We start from the raw sequence: 12,648 nt of genomic DNA on the forward strand, positions 1-12,648 counted from the left end.
AAGAATAAAAATAACACTTTGTGGGATGTTTCTAAGAGATGAGCTAGGATAATATATGCTATTAGAAAAAAATGAAACAGTTATGCAGGAGATAATGCACATTTATAGAGAATGTGATATTTATTTGAATGCCATAGGATAGCTGCCTTCAAATGGATTAGGATTACAGAGGAGAGAAGGAAGGACTGTCTATAGATAGCAGTGATTATTTAGTGACCTATACTACACTGATCTTGGGGGAATATCTCAATATCGTGCTAAGACTAGAGAAGAAGAAACAATATTAACATTGCCAATCTCCAATTAGCTTGCTTTAAAATTCTGTATTTTTTTCCTTTTTTCTTTAAAAAAAGCTACAAGCAGTAATTATTTAGTGAACAAAAGATAATCTATCTGTACTACACTGTTCTTGGGGGGATATCTCAATATAGTGCTAAGACTAGGGAAGAAGAAACAAAACTAACATTGCTAATCTCCAATTAGCTTGTTTTAAAATTCTGTATTTTCCTTTTGTTTTTCTTAAAAAAAAAAAAAAAAAAAGCTAAAAGCAGTACACACACTGCAGTTCAGGATTTGTTTCCAAATACAGTAAGGTTCCAAACTCCATTATATGAAAAAAAATACTGAATCAAACATAATTGCAAATTGTAAAATGATATGCCAAAGATTCACCATCTAGGGATTAATGTTCTTAGTTTTTGTGGTCCTTTGGATGGAGACAGTCTTCTAAAATACTTGGTAAATAACAGTTCTTGAAACTGTGGTTCCTTTAAAGTAACAGGATATGACAGAAAGGTGACTGACAGAGGAGGAGGAGGTGATGAGTTTCTGCATTCTTAAGGGGACACAAAGAAGAGGCACACTGGCTTTGTGTGTATACTGGGTAAGACAGTCTTCTTGGCTGTCACAGGATTCCAGAATTTCTGTGCTTACTATTTCACATTTTTATTTCACTGTGGGATAGTCAGGGAGTTCTGGCTCTTAATTTTTCTGAATGTTGAAATCATGAAGCTCGATGGTTGATGAGGTATTTGACTAAGGGCATTCATTGAGTGGAACTCCAGGAAAGCAGTATTCCAGATGAGGGAAATCAAGCACACATCTTTTACATTTTTAGGTTACATTTTGAGGTATGAAATTGGTAGAAGCTCAAGAATACAGGAAATACTATACCAAATAAAGGTTATTAAGGAGTCACACTATCATGTAATTTGTGGATTTAATTTATAATCAAAAATAAAAGCAACTTACAGGAAACTATGACATTTTGTAATAAGAGAAATGGATAGTACACAATAGGATTTGGTCAACAAAAATTGCAGTTACAGTCTGCCATGCTGTTTATTTTAGCTTTTATAACAAAGCAAAGGTTTGATGAGAGTTTTACAACCACTGACTACACACACAGTCTTCAATTCCAGAAACTGTAATAACTTGGTGAGACATCTAACATGCATCCAAATGCTCTTTCTTAGTAACTAATTAAGACACTGAACTATTCTGTTCATAGTTTACAGTTATATACTCATCCTTTTACATTTTAAATATTAAGGTGCAAAGATCTTGGACAAAAGTCAAGAAAAAACCTCCATGGGCTTTTAACTAATGTACAGGCCATAATTTTTGGATAAGCTGTACATTTAAAGAAGTAATTCTCATTTGATTACATAAAATCAAATTTTTGCATCACCAACAGGCAGGTTACTGGGTTAGGTTAGGGTTCATACGTTTACTATGACAGGGACTATCTGCTCTAAAGCATAACTCATTGTATCTAAGATGTGGAAATTTTCATTTCTTACCAGTGAACAAAGAGTGGGCATTAAGGCTTTACAAGGTTTCCTTTGAAATAGTCTATTAAAAATATGAACAGGATAAACCAAATAGACCTCATGAAGTTGGCTTGGAGTATTTCTAAGGCTCTACATTTCTGATATGTTTCTGTATCCCTTTACAGATATGATGTTCATTTAAAATATTCTGAAGGTTAGTTAGGCTTGAAAGGGTATTATTCTGTGTTCAATCTCAAAAGAGACAGTTTTTCATAATTATGCTACTTCTATTTTAAGTATAATTCAAAACTCTTTTTTTTTTAAAAAGGAAAATACCAAAATACTCATTTATAAAGATTCCATACTTCTGAGTAAGTCAGCATTTGACACTGCTGAGGCAACATCTTAATTATTTCCCCATCATTCAAAAAATCTGAATTTGGTACAAATTTATTTTTTTTCAGAACTGAGGACTGAACTCAGGCCCCTGTGCTTGCCAGGGAAGCACTTATTCCACTGAGCCATCTCCCCGGCCCCCTTGATACAATTTTAAAATATGAACTGGGAACATCAAGCTTTATTCCATCTGGAGACTATGGGGAACCTCTCCACATGACAGAATAACCTTCATCAAATGTTTTCTTTTATGAAGTAGTAATATAACCACATACATGATTCAAACTAGGGCACTGAATAGATCTCTGAAGAGTTGAAGTATTTTAATCACATTGCTCTTTTACCTGGTCTGACTATGCATTTAGAAGTTACCCCTGATAGACTTCTTGAAAAGGTGCTGGAAGGTACAGTGTGCAAAGGAGTAATGGCTGTTGTGTCTTGTGGCAGTACTCTCAGAGGCTTGGAGAAGGTTCTCTTGCTTCTTCTAGCTTTGTAAGGATCCACTGTTGTGAAAAAACAAACTGACATTTACTTATTTTAGTGAACTTTCAATGAAAGAAAATGTGAGTAGAACTCTAGGAGTTTTTCAGCTTAGTTATGTGCATACTAATATCCAAAACACAAAATTCATAGTGCACAAGAGATTATTCACCTAAGCAGTTGAAATGGCTCTGGGCAATGTCAGTGAGTCTAACAGTGGTACTAATGTTTTTCTAAGGTTTTTAAATTTTTTCTTTTTATTTATTGGATGCAGAGTCTCACTATGCAGTTCAGGCTTGTAGTGATCCTCCTATCACACCTGGTTTTGGGGCCTGCACAGGATGTGTGGGGTTCCAGGGTCAGCAGGGTATGCCATATTGGGATCGAGCTCAGGTCCTTGTGCTTGGCAGGCAGCTGCTTAGACTGCTGAGCTATCTCCCCAGCCTAAGGTTTTTGAACTTGGAAATTCATCTTCAGAATATAAAAAGTGAAATGAACCACCCATACAGGAAAGGGTAATTTGGACGCTCAGCTGAACAACTGGCATAATCTGAAAAGTATTTGGGCAAAATTTCTTTCAACCTGTGCCAATTCTGTATCACAAACCACCTTGATTCCATATGTACAGTTCTATTGCTTGAATATGAATAACTGCATATAACTGTAGGTAATACAGCATTTTTGATGCTTTCATTTTCTATTCTAAAAGAATCTGGAATTACAAGAAGATAAATGTAATTAAAACCTTTCCACCAATAATGGCCATTATTATGGGGCCTGCACGACAGATCAAAATCTTGAGCATTCATGTGGGGTTATTCCGTTATAAAAAAGATTTAGAAGATGGAGGCTGAGAAGGATCCTCTAGTAACTATCTCTGCCCACCACACACACTAAGTACAAGATTTATGCCACCAAAGAACCTTAACAAAGCAAAGAAAATCACACGAGATACCATAGTGCCTGCTTTAGCATAACACAATGAGGTATACCAAAGAAGGCAGCACTGTGAACTGCCTGTGTTACCACCCCTGCCTGCAACTCTGAGCAGCTCAGCATAGATACTTCCCACTTGGAGGGGGAGAAGATTAAGGCTTGGTTTCAGACTTAAAACCTAATTCCACGAACTACTGTCAGGCCGGTAACCATGGTCTGAACTTTTGCAACTGCACTTAGCTTGGTGCACCTGTCACTCCTCCAAATGAAGGCAATGATAGAGTAAGACTCCACTTGTTGGGGAGTAGTGCACAAGCTGGCAGTTTAGTCTTGGAGTCCAGTATCAGACCTCCTTTGATAAGAACCAACAATGCTTAGACTCACAAATGTAGCATGTAGACCAGCCTTAGCATCAGGCAGAGAACTTCATGCTAATAGGACTAACTCATTTTGATCTTTGTCATTTTAAGCCTTAGCATGGCTTGGAGCACATGCATCTGCTTCCTGTACTATGCAAGTCCCTGTGGTTGTAAGATGCAGGAGCAACCCAACTTAGCCTGAGACTCTGGCCCAGGAACAGTCTCTACCATTTGTCCCTCCAAAGTGGCCATCACTGTACCCGTATTTGTAGCCGGAAATCCAAGCAGAGAGTTGGACTTGTGTGTTGGCTTACATCACTGACTCCTGTGGTTTGAGCTGTGGCACATCCCTAAGATTGTGCAGAGACTCAATGCAATGAGACTCAAGTGTGACTCAGCTAGAGTCAAGCCTGGGTCGCTAAGAGACTACCTTTGCCAACACCTCGCCAAACACCAGCAACACAGTACACAGCAAAAGCCCACTTGTGGGTAGAAGAGGACATTAAACCATGACTTCACTGGAACTTAGTGCTGACCTGGTGAAAACTAACATAGGCAGATTCTGACGGCCCCATCTCCTGGGCTTAAGTGATTGTCTCAACTCATCTAAGTAACTTGGAACCGTAAGCATGTGCCACTATGACCAGTTTAAAGCAATTAATAGTTCTAAAGAGACTAATAATAAAACTTTTAACACCCCATTTTCACCAATGAACAGATCATCTAGACAAATAGCTGAGTATGCTAAACCAAATGGACAGAAAAAGACATCTACAGCATCTGACAGCTGTTGAAAACAGTCTCTTCAGCACATGAAACATTTATAGGATAGATCATAAGACATACCACAAAATGGGTCTCAAAAATTTTTAAATAATTAAAAATCTATCAAATATCTTCTATCAGGCAGAATAACTAGAAGAAAAAATTTGACTATATAAATACATGGAAATTAAATTTGACTTGAAAAACCAGTGGATCAGAAAATAAATTGTTTGAAACAAATTAAAATGGAGACATACCCAAACCAATGGAATACTGTAAGAGAAGTACTAAGAGGAAAGTGTACAGCACCCAACTGTCACATCAGAAACTAAATTATCACTGCATCTCAAGGGACTAGAAAAACAAGAACAAGATTCAAAATTAGCTATATTTCCAGCAACATAGCTCAGCAGTCTAAAGTGCCTGCTTATGCAAGCACGCAGGGACTGCAGTTCAGCGGTTCAGTCCCTACCACCACATGCCACACCAGCCCTACCTTCAGGGTGGGCTGAGCCAGCCATACAAAAAAGAAAAAAATTAGCTCAGAAAACAAAAATAAAATACTTTAAAAAATAGAAATAAACAATTACATATTTTTACCCAGAAATTTAGAAATCTTGTACTATGAATAACCACTACAAAGACAATAATATGCAATGTATTATTGAAACTGTCCCACTAATCGGTTTTGAAACTGTCTCCTTGCTATTTGTTTCTCAATAAAATTAATTAAAAAATTAGTCCAAAGAATAGGGCTGGCCAAATAGCTCAGTGGATTGAAGCGACTGCAAGCAGGAGCAGGGGTGAGGGGTTCAATAACCTGGCCTGCCATGCGGGCCCTGCCCCTGGGGCATGTTGAGACAGCAATTGAGACAGGGCTTGGTATGCCTCTGTAATCCCAGCTCTGGGGAGGCTGCGAACAGGTGGATCACTATGATTCTGATCTAGTAGTGAGAACCTGAACACCCTGTAGACCCTTCCCTAAAATAAAAATTAAAAAACCCAAACATTACTACAAGCAAAGAAAATTATGAAGATCTGAGAAGTAAATAAAATGGACATTAAAAAATAGCTAAAAGATTGGTAAAACAAAAGAATGATCAAACGAAATAAAGAAGGCTGCTAGATACTGGTTAGAGGAAAAATGCAAGAGGAGGAGATCGCACTCAAATATGTACACACCCAGCTATATAAGAAAAATCTTAATGGACATGAAAAATTTAATATCTAATACCACAACCTTAACAGGAGACCTTAACACCCCCCCTTATCCTAAAAGATAGGTCAAACAGACAAAAAATTAGCAAAGAACTAGCAGAACTGAACCAGAGCTTGGAACAAATGGACTTAGTGGATATATACACAGTGTTGAACCCAACCACAGCTGAATACACATTTTTTTCAGCTGCACATGGGTCATTTTTTAAAACAGACCACATACTATTCCATAGGTCATGCTTAACTAAATGCAAAAAACCAAATTATTCCATGCATATTATCTGACCACAGAAAGTGCAGTGAAACTGAAAATAAATGAGACAAGAAAACAGAAAAACCACACAAATACATGGAAATTAAACAACAAATTCAACAATATCTACAATTCAATGAAAATTCAAGCACTATTTCTCGCAACTTATGGGATGTGATGAAAGCAGTTCTCAGAGGGAAATTCATAGCTGTGAACTCACACTTTAGGAAAACAGAACAGGAACAAATAAACACCTTAATGTTGCACCTCCAGCATCTAGAAAAGGAAGAGCAAACCAAACCCAGAGCCCAAAGACAAGTCATAAAGATTAGAGCAGAAATTAATTCAATGGAGATGAAGAAAACAGTTCAAACAATTAATGAGCCAAAAAGCTGGTTCTTTGACAGATTAAAACTGATAAGCCCCGAGCTAACCTCATCACAAAGAGGAAAGAAAAAATTCAAATAGAAGCAATAAGGAATGAAAAGAGTGCAATTACCACAAACTGAGTGGAAATTCAGATTATCAAGAGCTGCTTTGAGAATCTTTACTCTCACAGAATAGAAGACACACACGAAATGGACAGATTCCCAGAATGGTACAAATTACCAAAACTAAATCAAGAAGATATAACAACTCTTAATAACCCAATAATAGCCAGTGAAATACGGATCATAATAAAAAGCCTACTGACAAAAGTCCAGGTCCTGATGGATTCACAGCTGAATTTTGCAAAAACTTTATGGAAGTTATAATCCCTATACTCCTCAAATTTCTTTAGTGAAATTGAAAAGGAAGCAATCCTCCCAAAATAGTTCCTGGAGGCAAGTATTATACTGATACCAAAACCAGAGAAACATACAACTGGAAAAGAGAACTACAGGCCAATCTCCCTCATGAATTAAGAAGCAAAAATCCTCAATAAAATCCTAGCAAACAGAATACAGCAAATCATCAAGAAGATTATACACCATGACCAGGTAGGATTCATCCCAGGGATGCAAGGATGGTTCAATGCACACTAATATATAAATGTAATATACTGTCTCAATAGAGCCAAATCTAAAAACCACATGATCATCTCAATTGATGCAGAAAAGGCTTTTGACAAAGTTCACTCATTCATGTTCAAAGTCCTACAGAAAATTAGAATAAATGGCCTCTACTTCAAGCTGATAAAAAGCCATCTATGTCAACCCAACTGCTAACATAATTCTAAATGGGGAAAAACTGAAATCTTTTACTTTGAGATCTAGTACAAGACAAGGATGTTCTTTATCACTGACTCCTATTCAATATAGTACTGGGAAAGTTAGCTAGAGCCATTAGACAAGAGAGAGACAAAAAGAATAAGAATAGGTAAAGAAGAAGTTAAACTATCATTTGCAGATGACATGATATTTTACTTGGAAGACCCAAACAACTCCACCAAGAAGCTACTAGAATTGATGCACAAATACAGTAGCATAGCAGGATACAAAATCAGTACCCACAAGTCAATAGCATTCCTCTAAACAGATAACAAACACTGAGAGGTACATTAGAGAAACAATCTCTTTTACAAAGCACTGTGGAAAATACCTTGGAATTTAAAGAAGTCAAAAGAGATTGTAGAGGATTTCAGAAAATGGAAAGATATTCCCTGCTTCTGGATAAGAAGAACCAACATTGTGAAGATGACCATACTCCCAAAATTGCTGTACAGATTTAATGCAATCCCTATCAAGCTACCATCAACATACCTCACAGACCTAGAGAAATTGTTTATAAAATTTATTTGGAACCAGAAAAGACAAAAAATAGCAAAGGCAATCCTGGGCAACAAAGACATGCCAGGAGGCATTACAGTTCCTGACTTGAAACTATACTACAAAGCTACTGTGATAAAATCAGCATGGTACTGGCAATAAAACAGACCTGAGGATCAATGGAATAGATTAGAAGATGCAGACGCCTCTTTGAACACACTCACCCACCTTTGACAAAGGGGCCAAACATGCTTACTGGAAGAAAGACAGCCTCTTGGGGCCGGGGAGAAGGCTCAGTGGATCAAGTGCTTCCCTGGCAAGTGCAACGTGAGTTCAATCCCAAATTCCACCAGAAAAAAACAAAACAAACAAGAAAAAAACACCAAAAACAAAGATAGTCTCTTTACCAAATGGTGCTGGAAAAAACTGGCTCTCTAAATGCTGAAAACTAAAACTTGACCCAGGTCTATCACCATGCACTAAAATAAAAATGGATTAAAGATCTAAACATTAAAACAGAAACAATCTCCTGGAAGAGAAAGTAGGAGGAACTCTTAAGTAGGGGTAGGCAAAGAGTTCATGAGCAAAAATCAAATCTCACGGTTAACACTTGAAAGAATTAACAACTGGGACCTCCTCTTATTAAGAAGTTTTCACATGTAAAAAAAAATTACCAACAAAGTAAAAAGACAACCCACAAATTTTGAAAAAATCTTGACTAATAAGCATTCAGACAAAGGTCTGCTCTCTAGAATTTATAAAGAACTATAAAACATTAAGACCCCAAAATTTAAAGACCCAATCCAGAACTGGACATTTGAGATGAACACACACTTCTCAGAGAATGAAATTAAAGAAGTGAATAAATACATGAAAGAATGCTCCACATCAGTAGCCATCCATAAAATGCAAATTAAAACAACACTGAGATACCATCTTGCCCCAGAAAGAATGGCTATCATAAAGAAATCAACCAACAACAAATGTTGGAGAGGCTGTGGGGAAAAAGGAACCCTTCTGCACTGGTGGTGGGTATGTAGACTGGTGCAACCATTACGGAAATCAGTGTGGAGACTCCTTAAACTAGGACTGGAAATCCCATTCAAGGCAGCTATCCCCCTACTGAAAACATCATATCATAGTGATATTGCACCTATGTTTATAGCAGCACTATTTATCAGAGCCAAATCTTGGAAGCAACCAAAATGCCCATCACTTGAGGAATAGATGAAAAAGATGTGATATTTTATACAATGGAATATTACTCAGCTATAAAGAATGATAAAACTTGAAGCATTTATATTTAAGTGGATGCTACTTGAAGATACACTCACAAGTGAAATAAACCAGACCCACATGTGTAAATATTGTATAGTCTCCCTAGTGTAAGAACTCAAAAGAAAAAATACAAATAGGTATAACACAATTAAAAGCAAAGTGAGAAGTTGAGGGCAAGGAGAAATGCTAAGAAAATGACAGGGACAAAGTCATACATTTATATGCACAAGATGGTTAAGGTAATGATGCTGAGAATCTTCAGCAGGTTTTTGAAACTAGCAGTTAATTGGTAAGATTCTCATCTTTCTATATATGCTGATACCTGTGAACAAAGCAACTGCACTGAAGACAGCAATGTGTAATACTAGGGTCATGCTTAGAATGTCTGTCATTTTGGTGTTCTAAATATGTACTGCTTGTCATGTCATACCAATTACTGTCGTACTGTCTCTCAAGTAGATGTTTCTTGAAAAAGGGTAATAAAAGAGACAAGAAAAAAAAATGTCATTTTAGGACTGTCCTGCTACAATGCTGTATATAGTTAGGTCTGTAAATTTGTTTAAAAATGTAATTGTTTCTTCCCATTTTTTAAAATATTTTTTTTTTCTTCTTATTCTGTAAAGACTTAACCTTTAACATTTAAAGCTTAATACTTGATGGAAAATAATTGTTCCATGTTATGTCTAAGATGTTTGATATTCAGACAGTGAGATTAAGCTTAATTGCCTATGTTATAGGGTAATCATAATTAGCTTCTCTTCTGGAGGGTTAACAACTTAAGTTTGCTGAACAAGAACTAGAGAAAAAGAAGGGCTGCAAAAACAGTCAACATTCTGGCCTTAGCCTTTCAAGAGTAGTGAGAACTGATGACATAGGAGAACCTGTACTGTAACATCATGTAACTCAGTTGTGTCCCAAATTTTCTCATGCAGGAGATTATGGGGCCACAGAGGAAAGTGATCGATGATGTACAGTTTGCCTAAGGAGAGCCATGTGGAGAGAAAACATTCTCTTAGGCTTTCACAGAGAACAGACTGATCAAGCAATGGCCGTGACTCATCCACATAGCTGACACTGACAAAGGATCTAGAAACTGCGGCACAGCGTTTCAGGCTAAATCTTGAGGGGATTTGACTGACCTTGTCAGATACAAAAGGTACATTTCTTGTTATATAGGTCTTTCTTATCTTGTTCTTAACCATCCAGCAGAAAAGCATAAAAACGAGGCATAAAAAGTAAAGCCATATTAATATGCTGAGCTGTAAAAGGCTCAAGTCAGCAACTTCTTACATTGCCAGTCCTACGGATAACCCACTACTATTATGGACTACTGGACTATATTGAAATATTTTGCTGAATTCTCAAACCTACAATATTTAAATGACAATGGAATACCCTCCTCTGACAAAACAAAAAAGGGGATACAAATGAAGGACCATTTTGTGTCTGTATATTCAAAATAGGATAGATATACATCTACTTTTTCTTAATTCAGTGAATAGAAAGATTTGTACTAATAGTGTTTGTGGACAGAATATCATGTCTGTATCTTGTCCTATGAATAACCACTACGCAGATACAATATGCAATATATTAATTATTGAAACTGTCACATTGCTGTTTCTCAATAAATTAAAAAAAAAGAACAATAGGTAAAATACAGCTCATTGTTTGAAAAGATAAATTATTAGACTGTGACAAATATAGAAGGTTCAACTAAAATCAAGAGATTAGAAGGGAAAAATTACAATTGATATAAGAGGAATATAAAAAATTGGACATGATGATCTACAAACAGGATAACTTGGAAGACACAGGAATTTCTTATACAGTTTGTCAAGACTGCATCTTGAAGAGAAAACTTGAATGGACCAATAAGAAGTAATGAGATTCAACCAGTAAGAAAAGGCCACTTAATAGAAAAGCGCAGCACCACATGGTTTCACTGTTGAATTCTACTAAACATTCAAAAAGGATTAATGCTGTTTATCCTTTTTAAAATGTAGAAAAGGAATGATTCCAAGCTCTATGAGGCCACCATTAACCTGATACCAAATGCAGATGCAAACATACAGTAGTACAAAAAGAATAATAAAAGCAAAAATCTTTTGATGGCCACAGAACAGAAGTCCCCAGCAAAATAAGATCTGACAGACTAGTAAAAAGACAATTCAACATGATTAAGGGGAGTTCATCCCAGGGATACCTAGAGCGGCATGGAAAACATAACTGAATGAGTACAATATACCACAGTAACAGAATGCAGGGCAACAGTCCTAGCCCAGGCCTGGTGAGTGTGTGGGAGAGCTTCCAGCTACCACGTGCCGGCGGGACCTACTACTGGTTCCAGCCCAGGCACAGCGTGGGTGAAATCCTCTCCCACCTGCTTGGGACGCCCCCCATCAATCCATAGTACCCCCACACACCCTGCACACAGGGTAGGAATTTCAGCTGCATTCCGGGAACCCCCAGATGCAGTCCTAGCCCAGGCCTGGTGAGTGTGTGGGAGAGCTGCCTCTCTCCCCTACTCCACCTTGTCCCCTCCAAGCTCAGCTCATGCCTGGGGTGAAACACTGCAGCTGCAATCCCTGCAGAGAGTGTAGAGGATAGAACCACCCAGCTAGTCCAGGAGCAGAAAATCTTTCCAGAGGGGCACAACAGGTTCACCCCCAAGGGCAGCAGTAGGAAGGAGCTGAGCACAGCAGCCAGACCCAAGCCAGGCACAGCTGGAGAAATCCAAACTTTGTAGATCTGCACCTGAACTTCAGTAGGTGCTAAGGTTATAACTGCACCAAAGATCTACAACAAAGGTCAGAAGACAGTGCTACACAAATAACGAGAAGGAACAAAATGCAACCTCAGAATCCAAGCCACCCGTAACAAGTGCAGAGGACACTAACACAGAACAAATTGGGAATCACACAGCTGAAAGCAATGAATCAAAGGCTTCTGAAATAAACAGCTGTAGAAAGGTATAGAGGAATTCAGATTGGAAATAAAAAAAATCCCTAAATTAATAACATCTGCAGTAAAGAATCAAATGCAGAAACATATGGAGGAAACCCAACGCCCAGAACAAGTGCAGAGGACACTAGCTTGGCTCAAATGCATGAATTAATAGCGTCGATAGTAAATAAGCAACAACAGAAAGTTATAGAGGAACTCAGAGCGCAATTCTTCTCTGAAATAAAAAAAAAGAATTCTCAGAACTCATAGCATCTGAAGTAAAGAAGCAACTACAGAAACATAGGGAGGAAACCCAATCTGAAAAAAACACTACAGTAAAAGAATTTATAACTGCTTCTAAAGAAAACATTGATTAAAAAAAATAGAGGAGATTAGAAAAATGACAGATTCCTTGAATGACCAATACAGGAAAAAAATAGATCCCATGAAGCAGAGTCAAAGAGATACAGAGGAAATTAAAATCTCAATCACAAGCT

At 37.4% G+C, this 12,648-nt stretch overlaps 1 protein-coding gene across 1 annotated transcript in view; it reads right to left on the minus strand.

The window, feature by feature from the left end:
- Positions 1–530: 530 nt before the first annotated feature.
- Vps13a (vacuolar protein sorting 13 homolog A) overlaps positions 531–12,648 on the minus strand; it is a 241,039-nt gene continuing 228,921 nt past the window's right edge. The window contains exon 70 of the mRNA XM_023722991.1: positions 531–2,671. Coding sequence (XP_023578759.1) covers positions 2,621–2,671 — 51 coding nt within the window. The 3' untranslated portion in view covers positions 531–2,620. The remainder of the gene's footprint in view (positions 2,672–12,648) is intronic.

Source organism: Octodon degus, unplaced genomic scaffold (genome assembly GCF_000260255.1).
Source record: "Octodon degus isolate 3935 unplaced genomic scaffold, OctDeg1.0 scaffold00095, whole genome shotgun sequence".
NCBI lineage: Eukaryota > Metazoa > Chordata > Mammalia > Rodentia > Octodontidae > Octodon > Octodon degus.